Source organism: Perna viridis, chromosome 4 (genome assembly GCF_037379345.1).
Source record: "Perna viridis isolate PV_CMFRI_1.1 ecotype Kerala chromosome 4, ASM3737934v1, whole genome shotgun sequence".
In the NCBI taxonomy this organism is placed as follows: domain Eukaryota; kingdom Metazoa; phylum Mollusca; class Bivalvia; order Mytilida; family Mytilidae; genus Perna; species Perna viridis.
Genome location: NC_142448.1, coordinates 17486942 through 17510502, shown reverse-complemented (window position 1 = coordinate 17510502; position 23561 = coordinate 17486942). Strand labels below are relative to the sequence as shown.

Below are 23561 nucleotides of genomic sequence, written 5' to 3'. Positions count from 1 at the left end.
TTTAAATAAAAAAGAGCACATCTATAGAGTTATGTACTTGTTTGTAACCCAATTTCTAAAAAGTCGGGTATTGAAAACTCATAATATATTCAACTCAATCTCAAACACAGATTAACTGATACATATTGATCTTTCCAAAATAATCTATTTAGGCCAGGTCATAACTTAGTTTTTTCCATATATCGAGGTAATAGTCATGAAACATAAATGTATCCATAATCAAAATTTCCAAAATGCTTTCACTCGCATTGGCGTTTTGAACATTTTTTAAACTGCAGTTTATTTAACACTAATAGGGTTCAAAAGAACTTCGGGTTTGTACAGTGGTCTGGTCCACAAATTTTCAGGAAAATTGTGTTTTACGATCCAATTCAACATTCCTATACTTAAGTGAGTGAAAGAGTAATTAAAAGGACACCCCTTTAATACAAAATATTTAGAGACAATATATGCAGAACCAAGAATGACTCAAATGTAAAGCCTTTTGCTTTCAAATCTACATATAATGCCAAACCTTCATATAAAATTACATTAAAACCTCTTGAGTGGTGAAGGAGCAGTTGCACTCAAAATGTTTCAACATGTAAAACCCTTGATTATCTCATCTAACAGCAATTATAACACATGATGGCAATACTTTGAAGTATAATGAGATTTTTACCTTCTCGAAACCAAACTGGTATTTTGATGCTAAATGGAGTTGGTTTTCAATATTAGCTTTTAACAAATATGACCTTTCATCTCTGCTAAGGTAGCTTATGACCATTACTAATGTTGTAAACAAAAACTGCACAAGAAGGTTGAGGAATGCGCGCTTGGCTATTCTTTCTTTGAGAAGCTGTTTTCGTCTTTTATCTATTTCGGATTTGGCATTTTCTTCAGTCTTCATAACCACCATCTGCATTTCTGTGATGACAAAAAAGATTTTATGATAAATATTTTAGCAGTACATAACATTAAATTATCGATACAAGTTTACTGTTCGTATGCGTCGAAATTTTGTTGCAAACAAATATATTATGCAATATGTTCGATCGAGAATTATAAATTATATTGTTTCATGTTTTTAATGTCGAAAAACTTCTCATCTTCTCATGAATAGTTTTGTTCAATATCGATACAAGTTTACTGTTCGTATGCGTTGAAATTCTGTTGCAAACAAATGTATTATGTATTATGTTCGATCGAGAATTATAAATTATATTGTTTCATATAAATTGATTTTGAATTGTACAAATTTTGTTGACTTGTAAACGATATAAGTTATAAGATATATCCCTGACAATATAATATACCTAGAATGTAGCTACAGTAGCTGCATGGGATAAACTTTCAATCAATTTATTGGATAAATGTGCAATGGCGTATTGGAGGCAAGCATGGAGCTTTGGAGATTATAGAATGAGGCATGTGGAAAGGGAGTGTGAAATCTCTATTAATTAAATACTCACTAATGACACTTTTTTTTAAATCACAAGCATTATTATTTTATCAAATAAATTCTAAAAATTAATGAATTACGTTACATGCAAAACCCGTCTGTACTATACATTAGACCATGTTGAATGTGAATGGATAATGAGCATGACAAATGACAAAATTGGGTATGGGAAATTGGGAATTTGACAAATATGGAGAGTAGAAATTTTCAAGAAGAGCTGTACTCATGTTTTTTTTTCAGATTACCTATAGTAGAAATGTATTTCTCTAATTTTGCTTCAATTTTCATACCACTTAACCAGTGTGGGAAAAAAATGTTCTCATCACTAGTGACCTTTTCGATTGGCTTAGAAATCGATTGTCTTGGACTCCATCTTGAATCGCCTCGATTGACATTGTAGTTATATATTTCAGTTAAATCAGATAATTTTGGTGTTTTCTTACCTTAAATAAGAATTGAGGGAAGGGAAGATTTGAAGTGAAAACACCTTTGAAATCGTCTGGTTCTTATGTTCGCCTTTGTGTGACATCAACATGTTTCCTATGAATTGGAATCGTAACGTTTCGCGTGCTTTTCATTTTTGGGTATTTTTTACGTTTTTAGGACATTAGAGAAACAGAATCTACACTCAAAGCTTGTTGATTATGAATTTCTCACATCTCGTGAATAAATTTTATAGTTTGAATAGCTCGGCAAGCCTCGGTTATTTCACTCGATGTGAGAAATTCCACAATCAATTCGTTATCGTTGTAGATTCTATATGTAAATGCGTACCTAAAAATAGCTGTAGTTCAATATTTGTCTCGGCTTGCTTTTTGGATGACGCCAGCTTTACTGATTCAATATCTACCTCTGCCATATCATTTTCAACAGGTCTCCTGGTCAGGACAGCCACCAAAAAAGCTAAGAAAATAACCTGTCAAAACGACTAATGTATTAACCAGTTTTGCTTGTTTTTTTCCGTAAAATTCGCTAGTTTTCTGCTTTTCTATTGTTTAAAAAGCCTTTAAAATTTATTACTTCTATCATGAATGATAAAGTCAAAATTGTTGTTTTAAGTTTGCGTTCCTTTAACCCTTTCGGTGCCAATTTCAAAGGAGTAAAAACGTTTTTTAAGAAAAACGGCCAAGCAAAATCCTGAATTTTACGCCCTTACCAATAGAAAATATAATTCAATAATTATGAACACAATTTTTCATAGTCTTCAAATATGCCAAGAAGTCATATTGTCTGACCGTTAAAGACGGTCATTATATTGCCCGAATCATCGTCGGTAACGGAAAAGTGCGCATTTTAGATTAAAAAAGGTTTTATTTTATTAAAATTCAATGTGGTCGCATGCAAGGACCATAATTTAATTTTGTGAATTCATTTTTAAATGTATTTGTCTTCGAAAATAAAGCTGTTAAACCGTGGTCGAAAGCTGCGGCCTTATCATAATTCTAAAAAACATCTACATCGTCTGCTGCTGTAATCGGGAAAAAGATGTTCAACTTAATTCACAGACTTGATGATTGAAGATAAAGTGGTGATACAGGTACATATTTGTCAGAACTTTCTTAATCAGTTATTTTTAATCATCCGAATCATATTTTAGTGTGATGAAGTGCATTTTACATGGTCCGGAATCCATATCGTTGTCAGCGTATTTTGTCTGTAGACCACGATATGCTAGACCCACAATAGAACAATTATTAAAATAATTTTCAATTTCTACGGTTTACTTTTACATGTTATGTAAATATAAATATCAAAGTCGGAAATAAATTTGAGGTTGAAAATGGAAAGAATGCACGACAAACACGGAAATCATAGAGAAAAACGTTTTCATAATCAAGGGTAGTATACTATATATGAGCGTTCGTATAACTGAAATGATCCTGAAAATTTTCAGTCATAACATAAGAATATGTTGAAAAAAAACAGATACATTTAGCAGACGAACACCCTGTAATCTTATGTCATTCTCGACCGCGTCGATTTATGACTAAGTGTTAGTCTAACTTGAGTTAGAGCTGCCGTGGACTTGTGGTTACGTGGCCAGTATATATATGTTAGCATTATTATTATAATTATTTAATCTTTTGTGTGCATGTAAATACGTGTTACTGTATGGTTATAAGCCAGCCGTAAATGGAAAAACAGGATATATTTAGCAGACGAACACCCTGCAATCTTTTGTCATTCCCGACCGCGTTGATATATGACTATCTTTTACACAAATCGATTGCAGAGCTACAGTGGTCTAGTGGTTGCGTGTCTAATTTTTTATGCAGTTGAATGTTCAAATCTAGTTTTTATTATTTTTTTTCCAATTATTCTTATTTTAATTGTTTAATATTTTACATATGCCTGTACAAACATACGTGTTACTGTTTGATTATAAACCAGACTTAAATTGCCCTTGTGTTGATTTAATATATTAACCATACACACCTTTTTCTGTGTTTCCAAGAAATGCTACACATGTAGCAGCTGAAACACTGCCATTTATATACAATTCTGAATATGATTGTTTAACACATAACTGGCTGTCAAAAGCATTGTTACCTTTTTGCCGCATGTAAATATAGCGCAGATAAGGTCATCGTGGTCGAGTGGTTTTGTCGGCGTTTACATAAACATATTATTTAAAGTTCAAATCACGATGTGTTATTTTTTTATTATTTTTATTTCTTTCCTTTTTTTTTCATGGGATGCCTGGTTCTGGTCCTCTTCAGTATCCTTGCATATTATGCAACAAACGTACAAAACCATTTGAGAGAAGACCAGTAAACAAAGATTGTCTCAGTTGTCAAAATTACTGAGAAAACATTTTCTACTAGACAAACCAGAGGGAGTAATTTGTAATAGATGTAGGCATAAGTGCTATAAGATCAAAGACCAAACGGCTAAAAAAAATAGTCCAAGTGCCGTTGCCACAAAGCCTCAACAAAACGACGTTATCAGCGCCAATTACTTTGGCGACGTCATGAATATATGGCAAATAATTGGGATTTCAGTCTTTTTTCAAATTGCTGTTGAGCAAATTCTATCCGATCGATATCAACGATATTTTGGAAAACGTTCCCTATTGGTCCGCGCTTGATATTGAGATTCATAGCCTTGTGTTAGCTTACTGTCTTTCAACAGAGATATTCTGCTATAATGATTGAACATTTCTGGAAACGTTTCCTTATAAAGGCGTTTCTTATTTGACAGTATGTACTTAGTGATACAAATTAAATATAAATCATTGATCTCATTTTCAATCTGAATCGTAGTTATCATGCTACCACTTATAAATCGGTCTTTAACAGGATCGGATTCATAGGGGCGGACCTGTCATACCTACCCCCTACTCTAACATTTGGACACACTATTTTGTTCTGGCATGAATTATGATTTTTCCCTAATTCACTCCAAAAAATTATCTTGCTCCGCTTCACTCGGCCTTAAATTTTTTTACACCCCCTAATCCTGAAATCCTGGACCCCCCCCCGTTTGGGGACTGTAAACACCAAAAAAAGCCAAAACAAATCTCCTAATCAATGATTAACACCAAAGACCTAAACATGTATCAATGAAATCAAAGCATTTTTTTTAAAGTGGACGGTTACTATAAGATCGAGAATTAAAGGTGAACAGAAAACAGGATATCAGTAGAGCGGAGATGGGTATACCGGTGCACCTGGTCCATTCTCCCAGTTTTTAGTGGAGTCCGAGTTGCTCATTTACTTTTGTTACTTTGTATGTATGATTTTAGTTACTTTATGTTCTTTGTTGTGTATGTCTGTTTTCCATGTCTGGTCTTTGTCCCTGGATTACATTCTTTTGATTACCGCTATAACCTTGGTTCCCTTGATTACTCTCTCATTGGGTTAGGTCACGCCCCCTACCTTGACTTGCACCAGAGACACATAGCTATGAAGTTTTATGAAGTCAGCCTCAAATAGTTGAATAAAACATGAAGTAGCATGTTATCTTTAAGTCTGTAAGTCCAGTGTTGACAAGGTTTGCCCGTTAAAACAGGGGTCACTCCATGTTGAAAATGATGCGGGGCTATAGTTTGTCTTGCTTTAAATTACACTTATTTTTTTAAAAAAGAACACCACATGACCCTTCAAATTGCATAAATGGAACGTACACTTAATCTATCCAGGGTGTTTCTCGCCATTACATATTTTAGTTTAACAGTTCGCAGACTTAACTTTCTCCGTTTTCATATCAAAATATGTAAGAAAAGTATGTTAATTGAAGAAAAGAACAGTCGACAACACAATAGAGTGCAAAAAAAGAAGAAAAGTAGGAAAATAAGAGTAACTTGAGACTTTCATGAGTGAGCTAAATAAAAGTAATAACAAATTTACCGAACTAAAAGTCATAAATCGGCAAGGAAGATATCGTATAGTAAAAAAACTCAAGAATCAAGGATAAACCAGAAAAATGAAATTAGCGACAATGTTCCTTACATAGTACAGATATTTTCAAGTGAATAGGCTGTTAAACCAAGCTGTATGGCTGGCCAAACCTCCATTAGGTACATGATGGAACTACATATATAATTTTGTAATAAAAAAATAAATAGCCAACTTGACAATTTTGTAATCGTTCAAATTGCACTGAATACCTATATTGGCTCGTTCAATACTTTTGCTACATTAAATAGAATGATAAATGGCAATGGATAAGATGTCAACTATGCCGGTAGAACAATGGTTTAAGAACACTTACCTTCAATGGATCAACGACAAGGATGGATTCAAAAAATGAAAGTACAAAGCTAGTCAGCCATTCTTCTGAAGTTTTCTTTCCCCATTCCATACTGTATAGCAACATAAAAAATGCCGATGTAACTATTGCCAAAGTAAGTATGGTCCATGCTATGTAGATGACCCAGTGAGGTAACTTCCCCTTATTTATGAGTTTTATTTCCGTATTAATGACCTCGGTCTTTCCGCTATCATTCAAGACACCCACGTCACAGTATTTTTTTATATTGTCATCCAGTTTCATCTCAGATACATCAGAACGATTCTTGCTATTTTTTGATGTTTTCTTATTTTGTTTTATTTGTTTGTTTTTGGCAGTTCTGAACAAATGTGTGATTAGAAACGTAGGGACTACGGTGATGACTGCTCCGACAACAGATACATATGCGGTTTTCAGCGATAACCTGAACGCACCAATCCGTACCGTATCGGGGGAGATAATATCCTCGTCTTGCGGTGTGAAAAACATTGCGTTTGTAATCATAGAAAGAAACAGAAGACCAAAGACACATGATAATCTTTGAACACGAGTAAACGAATTGTTTTGGTGACGTAACAAAAGTGAAAACCAAATATGATTGTCAGTCAATTTCATTCGTGCATGTTCCGAGACAAGTGTGTCCAATTCCAAGTTGGTTTTTGATAATACTGGCAATATTCTGTCCGCAATGCCATCACCAATATCCGTGGCAAGCCAGTTATTACACAAGAAAATGAATCTATTAGAAGAAAAAAAATATAGTTATATTAGAATCGTTTACAAATTAAAAACAAGTTCTGTACTACATCTTGTCGGACTTTATCATCGTTGTTCGAAGACCAAAATACATTGCTTTAGAAAATTTGATTTGTTGTTTTTGTAGTTTACGCCGTTACCCTTTAAGTGTACATGGTCCATGTATCCTCTCCTAAAGTGGGCTTAAAAGTTAACATTTTCCGTTTACTTTGTTTCAGTATAAAGGCGGTGTTTCCTCCTACATGTTTTTATCGGTATATTTTCATCTTAGCATTTACCAAAATTTCATTTAAAAAAAATAACCAACAATAATTTGGGATATCATAAAGATTTTTGCCATTCATTAATTCATTTGTTCTTACTTGTCCCCAGTTTGTAGATCATCAATAACGACTTTATTGAGATACCAAGAACAGTCTGCTCCTTCACCACTACTATCATGCCATATTCGGAGATATGAAAGTTCTCCAAGATGCCCATGTGTACTCATAATAAATGGTTTGGTACTGCCAGTCTCAAAAACCTATCGAATAAAACGAAAGAATATGTTTTCTAACAGCCCTTTTCCTACTAAGTGTTTAAAAAAACTTAGGCTTAGTACTGGTTAATATTCCATTGTAACTTACTAAAAGTCGTCCGTATTATTTTTACATATCCTGTTTTGTTTTGCAAATAGCAGTATGAAAATGACGAATCGGTCCGTCTAAACACAATTTGACGGCATTTATGCCTAATTTGATTTCTAAACTGTATATTGGCAGACAAACATCCCAATCATAAGCAAAATAACTTCATTGGTAAATTGTAGGACAAATGAAAAGTTCAATTTGATGTATTTTGTACTTTACCTGTGAGTTACCATCAGAAAAAATTCTCAGACCAGTATCACCGTCTTCGCCGTTAACAATGAAACATATATTAGACTTGGTACCTGACTGTGGACGGAGACCTGTGTAGACTGTTACCATGTAGAAGTACTCATTGCCGACTTTGTTGTCACAAAGAAATACAGGTATCCACTGCAAGTATTTATTTTATAGATAGAGTAGCTAATTTGTAGTGGTAATTTATTTTTTATAACACAAGAAATGTCCCTTGTTTTATTAAATATCTTTTAAATGTCTCAAGTATAGCGCAAATGATATTTTTCATTTTTTGCAAATTTGATTTCAAAGTATACGGATGAATCATTAGTTCGAAACTGTTTAGAAGATTACACGGAAAGAAAACTGTTGGTTATTAGCATAAAGGAAAATATAGAAGAAACTAATTTGGATAGAATTGGACAAGACAAACATTTATTATATAGAAAGCAGTGAATTATCGGATGTTCCCAGTGTTATAAATTTCGATAATTCACATTGAAATAAATTCGCTAATTTCACTCTCGCGCTTTCTCCAGCCAAAACGTCACAATTTTGATATCAATCCGCCGAGCACAGAATTTAAAATTCATATTGACAATATCGATAAATTATGAAGAAAATCTATATGATAAATAGGATAATTAATTGGATATCGTGAATAATCAAAATACTCGTGATAATATTTTTGTTATTCACTCTTTCCAATTAATTATCCTATTATTATTGCGGTTTTCTCTTAACCTTAACATTATATAAGATGTATTTAATAATTTGAAACTATAACTTTTTCCATGCAAAATATTCCAATTTGTTCTTTTTGATCAGAAACCTTTTTCCTGAAGAAAAGAAGATGGCTCCTAATGGTGCGAAAATGGTACTGTTATATGCAAAGTATACGTTTTTCTTATACTTTCTTTTGTATTTTGTTTTTATCATTTCGACATATATATATGCTTTACATGAACACTATCAGCTTTATCCTTTCGTCTGAAGTAGACAACACCGACAAAATATAAAACAAAAAGTCCTATCATCGTCCCATAAACTGCTGCATTCGAGGCATCGAACTTTCCAAACACTGCATGAAAGTCAATGAGGTTCGGTGTGAGGAAACTAGTTGCAAAAAACTTTCCGGAACCAGGTGGACAACGACATGCCGTTTCATTTATTGTTGAAAAAGGTAGCACCTAAAAAGAGAAACTTGTGTAGTTTTGTTCTGAATGATCTTACATTAAAACTATAATTTTATAATTCAAAATGGCGTCTATTTAAACTAGAAAATACTATTAGTAACATCACAAAGCAAACACAATTGATTTTAAACTGAATTAATTCAAGTTAAACCCATAAGTTGAATAATTCTCATATGAATTTAACATTGACCTGACAATTTTTAGTAATGCATATATTTAACCATCCTACATTAATTCATCAAATCCATTCCGCTGTTTAAGAGGAGACGCGCTTAAAATTGTTATAATGCTGAACCTCCCTTTGCAGGCAGTTCACTATAATCATCTTCCTTCATATGTCTATGATGCTTCACTTCTCATTCAGTCTAGTCCTAGTTGCTCATTTACTTTTGTTACTTTGTATGTATGATTTTAGTTACTTTATTTTCTTTGTTGTGTATGTCTGTTTTCCATGTCTGGTCTTTGTCCCTGGATTACATTCTTTTGATTACCCTATAACCTTGGTTCCCTTGATTACTCTTTCTCAATACAATTTATAAAAAATCAATTGAGCAGTTTAGATGGAGTTGCGCTTACAAGATATAAGGAGGGACGTACAGACAGACAGAAAGACATAATGTTTCTTATATAATTCTATAATATCCTTTAAGCTTGAAGGCGGAGTAAAAATCCTCTTAGGTTTGTACCAAGCACTATAATGATCAAGGTTATCTCTATCACATAGAACACATGAAATTCACATTTTTTAGGGTTGATATTGACAGATGCTACCAACAAAAGTTCTAAAATATGTTGAAATTTGGTAAAATCCGGATTTCCGGTCTTTTGGGAGTATATTTCACAGGTAAAACTGTTCAAGGTTTAAGTAAATATGCCAATTAAATTATACCTACAGTACAACCGTTCGGGTTCCAAGAGTCAGTATTAGGATCATAAGCTCGACATCCCGTCGTTACTATACTGATTGATACATTGGTCAATACTGTGTTGTTAGCGTTATCATCTTCTTGAATGCTCCTTCTATGTCTTGATTGTGTTTCTCTATTTGGCGAATTTAATTGCGGCGCTATAAAAGGTATCAAAATTTATGATTCAATTTGATACCTTTGTTGTTTCCTACGGGTACAATCTCTTCCTTGTTATCTTATTTTATTTAATTTTTTTTTAGTTTTGGATACTGTTTTTGTCTTGTTGTTTTAAGTCTTTTTGTTCGTTTTGTGATAGCCATTCTCATGTGTTTTTCCTACATTGCGTTCTGAATTTGAAAATTTCGAATTAAATTATCTACTACAATGCCAAAAAATTACTTACCTTCAACAACTGTTAAAGAAACTAAGACGGTTCCAACTTCTAAAGTTCCACTGGGGACAAACACTTTAAACCCAAACGACGTCCAGCTTGTTGGTGATAACTTTTCAGTGAATACACTATCTATAGATGTTAGAGTCGAAATTGTCACCGTGTAGTTATACGAGGCTATATTTTTCTCGTCGAAACCCTCAGGTCGGATGTAGATCAATATAGCGTCGCTCTTATCTTTAAGTGGACTAATGAATTGCATTTCGCCACCTGTTGTTGCAGTATATTCGCTTTCGTAGGCAACGGCTTCGTTTTGAATTTTCAGAGTAAATGGCATTTCTATGTCTTCCCCGTGGCTATCTCGAGCTTTTATTCCCATTACCCGGCCTTCAATCTGATGATCGTTGTCAATATGGAGGAATGGAGATTTTTTAAAGACACTGACCTAATGAAAGAGAGGTGAACATTTTTATGAGAGAAATCTTCTGAGTTTTTGTAGGTAACTAATTTTCTGTAATTCATTTCGTTGCATAATTATCTCTGAATGTAGAATTACAACTGTTTTCATGACCGAACCACTCAGTGGTATTAAAATATGCATGCACAAATATAGTCCACAGTCATATCTGTTTGTGGATGATAAAGATTAATCTGAAATGTAGTTTTTTTTTATTTGGATAGGATGATTTGTCATGAGCATTTAATTTTTGCAATAATAACTTTAAAGAAATCATTTAACTGAATATTTATTTTGATCGGATTACTGTTAGTTATGAATGCATGTTTCTGTATTTTCTTATGCTTACAAACAAACGTCCACATGTTTTAACACGCCGTGGTCATTGGTCTACACAAGGAGTTAAATATAGATAAAAAATACTTGGTCTGCATTAATATGACAATTTTTCGAAACGTGATTAAAATGTTTGTTTCGCGAAGGGGAACAGTTTGCGGTCGGTTTTCTTATTCTTCTTATGATAATTTTGCATTATCGCTTAACCCTCATAGATTAGGAAAAAATAATATTGTTTTGGAAAAAAAATATGAACTGCACTTATTGTTTTGTGCTGACTCCCATACGCATTTCATTTCGACGGACCCAAAGAAAGTGTTTAGGGTTTACTCCCTTTTTTCCTTAGGTTAAGATTTGTGCTGACTCCCATTCGCATTTCATTTAGACGGGCCCAAAAAGAGGGGGGAGTTACTCCCTTATTTTCCATAGGTCAAGAATAATATCTGGTATTTTCGACTACCAAACTATCTCACAGAACTTAAAAAAAAAAAAAAAAAAAAAAAAAAAAAACCTTAAAAATGCATATGACCCCTATAATTTTATTTCGACTCACCTCAAAAGGTACTGACAAAAATTTGGACAAAAAAGATACCAATACTAAATATTTTTACCCCTAAAAAATACTCCTAGCCTGTGTATGGCAAACATTTCTGCGTGCCCCCTCTGGGCACGGATCATTCAATTAGCCTTGTGGGGAATTTGTTTTTTGTTTTTTGTTTTTTGTTTTGTTTTCTTCATCAAATTATCAAGAACTTCAAAAAAAAAGATAATTTCTGAGGAAAGGTTGAAAAAAAATAATGTGAAACGAAAAATTTTCTTTTGAACGCTATGAATTTATAGAAAAAAATATTGGCTGCAGTGTGTGAACAAAAAAAAAAAAAAAAAACAATGCACCGTCTCAGATTGTATTTAAATAAAGAATTATTTTTCTTCTTGCTGTAAATTTTTGGCAATTTGAGATGAACATACTATACATTCCATCAAATATTAGGGTTAGAGATAAACTTTTAAATAAAAAATAATAATTCATACTATCATGTGCAAGCTACAGAAACAACTTATTATCTCTTTTTAATCTTCAATATGCTAACTATACATAGTTTGTAGTCCTGTCAAACAGACAATTTCATGCAGGTTTCGAGAAGAGATGCATCGGTATTTTCTTTAAAACAATGTCATAGCATAAAAAATCTGGAATCAGTCCAGCATGTTCAAGATTAGCGAATAACATAATAACACACAAGAAGTCTGTTGATAACACGTTAACACACGAGAAGTCTGTCAATAATGTATAGTTGGAGAACGCAACTTTATGTAACGCATCGTTTGAGAAGGCCGTCGATTAGATTATTTTTATCTACATAACAAACCTGCAATTCTATTTCTCGCTCTGTGATATTATCAAACGTTCCATTGGACAGATCCAAGACAAAACCATCACGGATAATTTCAGTTTTATTACTAAATGCTTCTACCGAATCCTTTTCCACACTGACGTTCAGATTTTTCGCTCGTATGACTGTTTCTCCTTCGCCAAAAGCTGTTGTCTTTGACGTTATATTTAGTGCAGAGTCAATGGCGGTTACCATACTAGAAGTTGTATTACGAGTCTAAAATTGATTTGTAATATTTTCATTATTACTTTTCATTTTGTTTTGTTTTGTTCGATTTTTCCTTTTCATTATTTGTTTGGTAAATGAGTTGCTTTATTCACAAATATCCGACCCACGTGATCTGGTTATGCCTGATACTGTATTGAGGTTCAATAGATTTTGACACTAACACTCAAGTCGGCTTTGACCTTCATGAATAAACTTTCTGCCCGATCACATATTGCTGTGTACCACTTTACATAACTTAAGCAAACCAGTGCAAAGTGATTTCCGTATGAACAAATGATCAAAGGACAAAGGCCATTTTCCCAAGGATTCTGACCTGAAGTAGGGCCAATTGAAAAAAATATTAAAATGTCCGAAATCCTCATTAGAATATGTAAAAAAACCTCTCTTTCTAAAAATGCAAATTTGTAAACAATCAAAACTCAGAGTGAGGAAAAGTAAAAAAATTAGCAACAAAAGTTGTTGTAATTTGGATTAATTTCATTCTGTATCAAATGAATGCTTGATGGGCTCTGGCGAAATTGAATATAATTCAAGCATATCACTGATTTCAAGAGTTCCTTACCACTGGTCTACTTCCTTAAATTAAGTTTTTTGAGTTGAGAATTTCCAAAGAAGCACAGTTTCAGCTGTTTCGATTATTGTTTTTGCATTCTGTGATTTAAGAAAAATACATCAAAGTATAAGGTGTTTTAAAGTGATGATGTAACCTTTTATTAAAAGAATAATTAGAAGAAATAGTAAACCTTGTGTACAACGCTAATTAAGACTATTCAATATATGTAGCTTTTGTAGCCCAAACTGTCAAGACAGTCGCATTCTGCATTTATTGTTAAAAGGTTCGAACCTGACCCTGATATTTTCAATCGTTTAGGTTAAGTTTTTTTTTTTTTATTTTGTTAAAATGTTATCATTATATTCTGGTTTGAGTACCCCCCCCCAAAAAAAAAAAAAAAAAAACAATATTAAATAGCAGATATGTAAATAATTTGTTGTGTTTGATTTTGGAACTTACTTTCTTACAGTATGTACGTGTACGGGTTAGAATTAATTTTGTTCTTTTATTTGAATTCATAAGTTTCATTGAAAATCACACGAATGTAAGCAAACTAATGCTAGCCTCTTTAACAAACAAAACATGGCAGTTTGGTAGGAAAAGGTTGTAGAACAATAATCATTATTCGCTCATTCAGTATTTTCACTAGATTGATTGTTGTTAAAATGTCGATGTTAACCTAGTTATGAAAAATAAATATCATACTGCTTTTATAAGTGCTATGTAAATTTGCTCACGCTGTCTACTATATTTGATTTTCTTTCTCGGATTCGCCGTTTCTTTTCCCACATGAGATTCACCAATTCTCCAGTGATTGTAGGATAGCCTTCAATACCATCAGGATGATACTTGTAGTATTCTATCAATTCTTCTCGGACCACTTCTATTGTGTATGCTTTTGCGCAATTTTCTTGACCAGCAGTTCCAATGAATTTTAAGTTTTCTGACATTACGCCGATGATATCTGTGTTAAAAAAACGCAATGCATTTAAAAGAGAATATTTAATTGATGACATACAAAATAATCACATGTACTCAGAACTTCTTGTATCGCGGTGATATAGAAAAAACGTAGCTGAAAATTGTTTCGAAGATGCATACATGAAAGCTGCATTAATATAAAACGATGAAATATTCATTATTTTTTAAATGATTTTTAGAAATCGAAGTAAATTATGAACGAAAAAGAATAATGCTTAAAGAAACCAAAATTCTTTATAGCGTTTTGTGAAAGTTTAGAGTGATAAAATGTATATATGGATTAATTTTCGTCCGCCTGGTAATATGAAATATGGGTAATGACATGGTGTTTGAATTCAATGCATGCACCTTGTTATATTTAAATGAGACAATTTGACAGCTATACTTGAGTGAATCCTCATGACGGACGGGAATCATTGAGGCGTGTGACGCAGTACATTATTGATAGTTTAATATGATTTTTCTTTTGAAAGAGAACAGGAACAAAGACTCCAAATACATGATAATAAAATATGATTTTAAGGATCTGGAAACATGCGATAATTTAGCAAACATTCGGGGTGACATAACCGGAAGTTATTTAGCACTAGTTCTTATAGCCATGATCAAAATGATAGAAGTGAATACGTTGGAGTTTAACGTTTCCACTCTTTCGGTGATCACGGAAGATTTAGTTTTAATGTACAGCATTGTAAAGAAAAGAGTTCAAACAAAAATATTTAGTTTTACCCATATGTCGTTCCAAATTACTTTAAGAATTATTTATACCGATTTGACCCATGTTACAATTGCCTTATGTTATAACCATTATACTTGCCTGAAGTTGCCTCCTTAACATTTTGAAGTTCTGTCATTGGAAATGGGACCATATTAGCCACTGCTTGAACGCTTCCTATTAAATTTTTAACAGCTACAGAAACTTCCGCCTTCAAAATAAGCAGTAAAATGAATCATATATACAACTGACATAGTCAAATGCACTAAAATAATTCACCCGTTAGTTCATCTTTAAACCCAAGCATTTTATTTTAGTGATTTTCACGAAAAAGTTCATTTCAATACTAGTTCCATAAATTACTGAACCAGTTAGTTATAATTAAGTAGCAGTCTTTCTAAAAATCAGACAGAAGGTGATTCATGCAAGTCAAAAAACCACCAAATTCAGTTTTATTTCTTGTTCATAAACAGTAACTGATCACGTAACCAGTCTTAGTTTTTCATTTGGTTGTTGCGCTTTTGAGATAAAAATTATATAGATTGTACATGAAATTTGCACTTTGCAAGAGTAATCGTTCTTGATTTGGCTTCATTTGGTTGCTTTTAATGGGAGGTAAATGTATGATTTTCTCAAAAGTGCAAACCTGAATACAGAAAAGGTTGTCGTTATGTGAAAGTGTAGCATATGTAGTCTAAAAAAAGCATCGTTTGTTTGGTGGGTTTTTCTTGACCATGAATCACTTGACCATTGGTAATGTCTGAATTTTATGTGGACTGGTACTTAATGCATATAACGTCAAAAGTCCACCTGTTCAATGACAGTTTTCAAGTTTTCTTGCCGTAACCCATCATATTAGTCTTCGCCTAATGACTTTGAAGCTTAATTCAATTATTTTATTATTGAACCCACTGTCACTTAATATTTGTACGTATATTTCATTTACTACAGTAGAAGGTTGTTCATTTTTACTTATTGCAGACGTTTAAATAATAGAATTCCATAGAAACCATGTTTAGCCTTTAGAGAGAGAGAGGGAGATATTAATGTAAAAATTCCAATTTGCCAAGAGTCAACTTTTGTTTTTGAAAGGCACTATCTGCTAGAACTGTAACTACTAACGACAGTAGAAATGAGATGTACGATATAACCTATTGATAACAATGTTTATTTCATTTTTGACTGCTTAGAACTCAAGTATAATGTATGCGGCGCATCTGTTCATTAGTTTAATTGAAAAAAATGAACACACAGAATGGTGAAAAAGTAATTCTGTGCCAAATTACCACTTGATTATACATGTATTTTGAAGGGAAGTGTTTTTTTGCGCCTGTTACATATTTTGGAGGTATCATTTGCGCTATAAACGTTTTCTCTTATTTTTGAATCGCGCTAGGATATGGGGAACTCATAAAGGAGTAAGCAGTAGTACAAACACCACTGTCGTCACAGGAGTAAACAAAACTCTGGCAATTAAAGAAAACTTTTCTATTGTGAAATTACTTTTTGTGTGTAGTGGCATGTCTGTAGCTGTTAACATAGAAATCAAATTAATCTTCAAAAAGTTCGAAATTTAACCATACTTCATTATATAAATGGCTCAATCGAATACAATAAGTATTTGTCTAAAGTTCATCTATTTGGAAAATTGGGTGGCGCAAAAGGACGCTGAAATAGTACATAAGGACATTTCCCGATTGTAAGACAGACATACCGACGTGTTCGGCGTCATTAGGTCTACATTAGTTATGGCTGCCTCCATAGATTTTGCTATCAGTCTCGTATCAGCCGGAAGGATTACCAATGATGAGTTTCCAGGTACCTTGGATGAAATTTTGTTCACAATATCTAATGTTTTCTGTAAAAAGTAATATTCAGAGCATATAGTCACTCAATTTGTTTTCTTCATTTAAATGAATGCGAGTTTGAATATGCTTAACGATAGCTTTTAGATTTTGTTATTATTTTAACAGATGAATTTAGAATATTACTAAAAACTTTCCTTTGACATATTAACTGCACAAGGTATGTCGAGAAGTTGTGCTTTGAATACGTATTAAAAACTAACACCATCTTTGCAAGCTCAAAAAAATTAAGACGCCGCATATCATAAAAAATAAAAAAAAAACACTAATTCATTTGAAACTGATATTTGGTATTAACCTCTTGCATATCTGTCTGCACGTCACTAATATAAGAGTCTTCGTACAGCATGACTTTGTCTAATGAAGATGTATCTGCCTTAACTGTCGAGTTTACCTGAAAGTTCACAAGTTAAATGTCACGTGTTTGAAATATACCTTGTAAACGTTTTGAATAAATGCACGAAGACGTTTCGATTTTATGTTAATATTTTTACATAAAAAATATATACGCTCGAGTTTTTTCATTGGTAATAAAAATCTAAAGCCTTAAGATAACCACTATTTTAAATGATATATTGTAATATACCAGAACTTACAAACGTGAGCGTATTGTATGACCCTGCTACGGCCTTAATTAAACGAAACACTGCGTTGTCATTTCCACCAGCATCTGTCATCTCATAGTTGTCGTCTAGGCTTTTTAGTAACTTAGTTGTAGTGACTATATCTGTCTCCCCTTCAGGTGTTATTGCCTCATTAGGAAACACCTAGGAGACAAGATGCTAAGATAATTTAAGACATCACTTCAATCCCTGTGGACACTTCTATAAAATAAGCATTTACCAACGAACTATTGAGCAAATTGAATGAATGATTTTGTGCATAATTTAGCGAATAAAGAACTTCTTAAGATAAATACCTTCCATTTGGAGTTTTTGATTTATTAGTCGAAACAGGTAATCTTCCGTTTTTACTTAACTTTCAGTTTATGGATATGTAAATTACCTGTTTCTCTAGAGTTGGTCTTTTATTAATTGTATGACACTTTCTTGATGACATACGCCTTAGGTAGCTAACTGGATAATTGATAAGGCATTTCTTCAAGACAGAGTTATCAAGGGGACCAAGATTCGAGCGGGAAGAATATAATCCAAGGATAAAGAAAAGACGGGGAAAACAGACAAACACAACAAGGAACAGGAAATGGTAATGGTCTAATCAAGAGAATTTCAACTCTACTACCTTTAGTTTACTATTGCTTTTGCTGTAATAGTTTGCCTAGTTTCCAGTTATATTTACTTAAGGCAAGGCGTCGTCAATTTCACGAAAAATATCAAAGACGTTGCTTTCTTTCATTTTTGTTCAATTAAGTGTGTTCCATTTTATTATTATGTTATAGTTTTCTTACTTTCTGATTTTACAATTATCTGTATCTTCGAAAAAAAAGCTTAACGAATGTTTTACTCGTTGTTTTTGTCTTTTATTTTAGTTTAGTATAATATAATGTACTTTACTTTGATCTGTAATGTTACACTGCTGTAGTCACCGTAAACGTCATAGACATTCACCGTAATATCTATTATAAAATCATTGGTCTCAACACCTGCAGGAAACCGTAGTTCAGAGGCCGTACTCTCACCTGTAAACAAAGACATATAATAAATTGTATATTTAGGTCCTACTGTAAAGGATGATCTCAGAATTAAAATTATTCATTCCCTTTTGCAAAGAATTTTGGGGTTATTTGGTGGTTATTAACATCCTCTTTTAAAAATGGAACTTTTGTAAAAGTTTGTAGGCATGAATGTTGTGATTCACGGAACTTTTATACTTAACACTTTCATTGACAAAGCAGGTGCCCTCTTGTCATTTACTGTACAAGAAAATACATGCTAACAGTAAAACCTTACTAATGATTTGATAATATTGAAAGCAAAGATAACAAAAAAATCAAATTAAAATATTTAGCAACGAACTTGAAATGGTGCTACAGTTGTTTTTTTTTTCTTCTTATTTTCCATTCCAAATAGGATCCTTGGTGAGTGAAGACTGGTTTCTATAGATTTTTCTATGCTCTAATGTGCAACTTTCCACTTTTTTCTCAAAACGTAATGCGTATGATCCATATATAGAACTACCTCAAAAGGGTCAAAGTTTCGGAGTGAGATATTATGTACTTCTTGTTTATCATTCAGCACGACAACTTTTTTACTGTTTTCAGATGAACCATAATACACTTTATTGCCTCCATAATGAAGATTTGAATCTCAAATGAATGTAAATTTTCTGTTCGGATGCCTTGTAACCTAAATTACTTTGTGAGAACAGTCAAGAAAAAGTATCAAATATTTTATCAATACTCCCACAACTGAATTCGAATAAACAGTAAGACACATATACTTCGGGAATGTCAACGATACAATTTTAAGCTGTTACATTTTAATGAAAAGTACAAAAGTGTTCTTTCTAATCTCCAAAACCTACAAGAGGATTCGATCTAGACTCCAAAATCTACCAGGGCCGACTAGTCTCCAAAACCTAGTAGTACTGACACAAGAAAAATAATGTACGAAACTCTTAACATTGAAGACATCGAGCACATGCCATTCTCTCATGATGGAAAAAGTTTCTCCGATTGATCAATACCTTTATCAACGTCACAATACCTACATATATCAATACCAATACTAACCTCCTTTACGTATAGTTGTTGTTTCCTTGTACTCTTTGCCCTCTTCATCTGTATAAATTTGACTCATTAGATATTCGTATATGAAAGGCTTTTCTCCACTTTTCCCCCCTGAATCCACAGTGTCATCTTTCCAGCCGCTGCAGAGTATTGCGAACAGAGTATCTGATGCCTTGCCCGTAGGTACTACGTTTGTTGGTGTTCTAACTAGAGCCGCCGCTCTACCCGTGGCTGCAAATATAAATCAGCATTCTGTAAAATAAATAAGAAGTGTCTTTACTGAATATATGACGTAGAGCTACTTTACAGCCAATTAAGTTATTATTTACATGTGTAAAATAAGCAGCATTTACCCACCTCTTATCTGCATTTTCGCTTTTGTTAATTGTTACCTGATCTGTTAGACGCTCGACATGAACCCCCGAAAGGGGGCATTTTTGTAGTCAATACATAGCTGACTTCTTCGGTAACTGATTGGCCAATTCTATTGACCTTTACCCTCAGTAGATATGATGTCATTTGTTTCAGCGTGTTTGGTAGTATGACCAATTCTTCTCCGTTGACACCTAACATCGAAAATCAAAAGTTTGTTACTACGTTGACAAGGCATTTCCTTACTCGCATGTGTAATAATTTGTTATAAAGTTTAAATTTCTTAAAAACTTAAGTGAAAACTTTAAGATTTATTATTAGAGAGCAGTGATTTACTGAATGTTCCCAGTGTAATAAATTTCGATAACTCACACTGAGAAATAAAATCAGTAATTTCACTCTCGGACTTCAAGTCTCCCGCCAAAACGTCACAACTTTGATATCAATCAGCCAATCACAGAATTTAAAATTCATGTTGAAAATATCGATAAATTATGAAGAGAACTTTATAATAAATAGAATTATCAATTGGTTATCGTGAGTAACCAAACTATGATCACTCGCGCCAAGAACGCTTTTGAGGATTTAACTCGTGACCGGAAAAAGTTCCGCACACTCGTAAAATCTAGGCGTTCTTCTGCACTCGTGATAATATTTTGGTTATTCACTCTTTCCAATTAATTATCTTAATAATGATATTTTGAGAAAATAACAGACGCAGCACACAGTGACAAAAACTATTTGTTTGATTTTTCCCCCAAATAATAGAAAACGAAAATAAATTAAAAAAAAAAACTATATATCGCAAATAATAACAAATTTGCACTGGTACGAAAGAACTTTACCTGTGTCTGTTTTCGATCCAAACGAATTGTCCAGAATATAACTATTTGTGACGTTGTCATGGAAACTAAAAGTCCATAGATATTGCAAGTATGTAGAATTGGTGTCATTGTCTGTGCAGTCTGTACACACCGCCCTGAATATCGACCTGGACATGATGGCATATTTCTTTTCGCAGTTTAAACGGCAGCTATAATAAAAACAATATGTACCGTAATCTTACTCTATAGTTTTCTGTCAAATTATAACGCATGTGCATTTCATACAGGAATGAATAAATAAAAATGATAAATACTTTGTATTATAAATGATCGTAATGTATGTTAAATATAAGGACAACATTTCAGTAAATAAAGAGCTGGGAAAAATCTGGTGCACTCCCCGAATAAAAGAACATTTCTTTTTGTTAATGTCATGGTTACCCACCGGAAATTTTTTAAAAGAGCACTGTTCTTAACATATCGGTAATCCTCCAATATTAGGCTTACACGTTTCTACTCATTACTGTAACAGTAATGTTGTGACTTCTGAAACAGTACTTTTCAGTTCTTTCTTTCGGTATTGTGTTAACAGTTATTTTATAGTATAGTCTTTGACAGAATTGTTTCAATACTTTTTAAAAGTATTTAAAATATTTTTTTTTTATTTCGACAAAGTATACAGTAACGACAAATACCACTTGACAAGGTTTACGCCTACCTTATTTCAATGTCAGGAGCTGTGGAGTCTATACCCATGATAAGTTGTGTATAAGAACTAGATAGCGGCTGGGAGGAATTGGTTAATGTCACTACGACTGTTACTGCATAGCCTATCTGAGTACTCTGGTCTAAGAACAATAACACTTTCCCTTTCTCTTGATTGTCCAGTGTACAACCACCGTTTTTGTTTGTTCCTGCTTGGTGGTGCTTTGATAAATCTCTAATATCATTTGCTGAAATCCTTAATCGTAAAACACTTGATTATTATTAAGCAAAGCATATTAGCTACGAACCCCTGCTCTAAGAGTCATCAAAAGAACCAAGATAATGGCGGAAATCAAAAGAATGTAATTCAGGGACAAAGGTCCGATATGGAAAACAGACATACACAGCAAAGAACATAAAATAATCAAAATAATACATACAAAGAAACAAAAGTAAACATTAGCAACTTGGACTCCACTAATAACTTGCAGCATCGACCAGCGTCCTCTGCTTTTCTAGAAACACCAGCAGAGTTGCTCATAAAAAGTTAAGTCCCAGGTAGTCGTAAAAGAAAACGAAAACTATGACACGTTGAACAAATCAGTTTTATGGTGCAGATGGATACACCGTAACGATTCACAAGTTCATGATGACAAGCCTAATTGTAAGAAGTCCAACGCGATACAAAAGTTTGCGTAGTAACGGCAAGATCTGGCATAACGTATGAATTGTGATATATGAAAACTTCATACGCAGGTGCTGAAGGGATGTTGCCACAAATGAAAGTTGACAATACGGAATGAAAAAAAACAGCGTCTGTCGAATAGTTTGGTCGATAGTTTTCCTTTCCTTCCATCTCTAAGTGAGGCTGACTTCACAGTGTCTGTATTATCATTTATCTCAAGATCTTTTGGGTAGATGCGATGTATCAAATCACCAAAACTAGGATTGTTTAACGATAATACTTCATCTATTTAGTGGAAACTGAGATTATATTATCTAGCTAAACGATGTTCCTTCTTTTTAGATCAGATCAACTATAAAGACAGCCTCATAAGGGTGAAGGAATGGGTCAGCATGCTGAGGAGCACGATTTGTTCCTATTGGAATGACGACCGTTTGTTGAAAAACACGTCCACCACACTGGACACGCTCGATCAGAAACTCGAGCATTTTGAAAAGTCTTCGTTAAATTTGGAAGATGATTTGGATTATTTTTTACAATGTATGAGGAATCTCTACCAAAAACTACAGATTTGTATCTAGATGTTCCGTATTTTTGGAGTAACAACGAATGTACGATGTTTTTGAGTCGAGATTTTAACCGAGTATGGGAAATAGACGTATAAAGAGTTGAAAAAATCATAGGTTTTAATGTTGTTGTATGCAGCTGATAATAATCCTAAATTGAGGGTTTCCAGAAGATCTTTCGAATTTTTCAGGATCCACATTGAATTAATACCACTACGGGAATAACAAGTATCGTGGTAGGACCGGAGACCCTTTTTGACAGCTGGGAGTCTTATCTGACTAAAGTGTTGTGTTTTAATAAAACAGTCCCCGGGACCATTTTGCAATTCCGGTGAGTGCAAAAATGGTCTTCGCCATTTTAAGTCGCAGCGAAAACAATTTGGTTGGAGATGATGCACTAACATCCTAGTAAAAAATTTGTACGAGTTACATTCTTACTTTGCTTACCATCTAAGCACAGTAAGCATTTAAAACCAAATTTCCTCTGAGGAAATCTCATTTCCTTGAGTAAAAACTACATGTCAAATTTCCTCAAAGGAAATTTCAAAACAAGCATATCCTTTAAGGAAAAACTTTTTCCTTAAGGAAATTTATTGAATTAAAATTTCCTCCAAGGAAAAAGTGTTTCCTTCAGGAAATATATCAACAGGTCAGAATACAGGCCCTGTTCCAAACAGACTGGGGCTGCCAGCCCAATTTTCAAGTTTTATATGTAGACAATTTAGAACTTAACATACAATATCATGTGTTAAATAAAAAAATGACATACCTATTAACCTTTTGTATGTTCAAAAGGGGGAGATCTCCCTCTTTTCACCTTTTCTAAGACTGAGAATTAGCAAAACGACCTTTTTCGAGAATAAAAAGGATAATTTTGCTAGAAATCCAAGTACAATATACAAAGA

At 33.3% G+C, this 23561-nt stretch overlaps 1 protein-coding gene across 1 annotated transcript in view; it reads right to left on the bottom strand.

Moving 5' to 3' along the window:
- The window catches only part of LOC148619120 (uncharacterized), a 52089-nt gene that overhangs the window by 4731 nt on the left and 23797 nt on the right, over positions 1–23561 (bottom strand). Inside the window, exons 6-24 of the mRNA XM_088577019.1 lie at positions 21419–21661; positions 20722–20909; positions 19897–20070; positions 19508–19735; positions 18330–18454; positions 17412–17582; positions 17114–17209; positions 16665–16808; positions 15053–15161; positions 13992–14218; positions 12450–12689; positions 10299–10731; positions 9881–10053; positions 8754–8981; positions 7777–7947; positions 7291–7451; positions 6155–6911; positions 2216–2357; positions 662–906 (exon numbers count right to left, since the gene is read on the bottom strand). Of these exons, the coding sequence (XP_088433145.1) occupies positions 662–906; positions 2216–2357; positions 6155–6911; positions 7291–7451; positions 7777–7947; positions 8754–8981; positions 9881–10053; positions 10299–10731; positions 12450–12689; positions 13992–14218; positions 15053–15161; positions 16665–16808; positions 17114–17209; positions 17412–17582; positions 18330–18454; positions 19508–19735; positions 19897–20070; positions 20722–20909; positions 21419–21661 (4255 nt within the window). The remainder of the gene's footprint in view (positions 1–661; positions 907–2215; positions 2358–6154; positions 6912–7290; positions 7452–7776; positions 7948–8753; positions 8982–9880; positions 10054–10298; positions 10732–12449; positions 12690–13991; positions 14219–15052; positions 15162–16664; positions 16809–17113; positions 17210–17411; positions 17583–18329; positions 18455–19507; positions 19736–19896; positions 20071–20721; positions 20910–21418; positions 21662–23561) is intronic.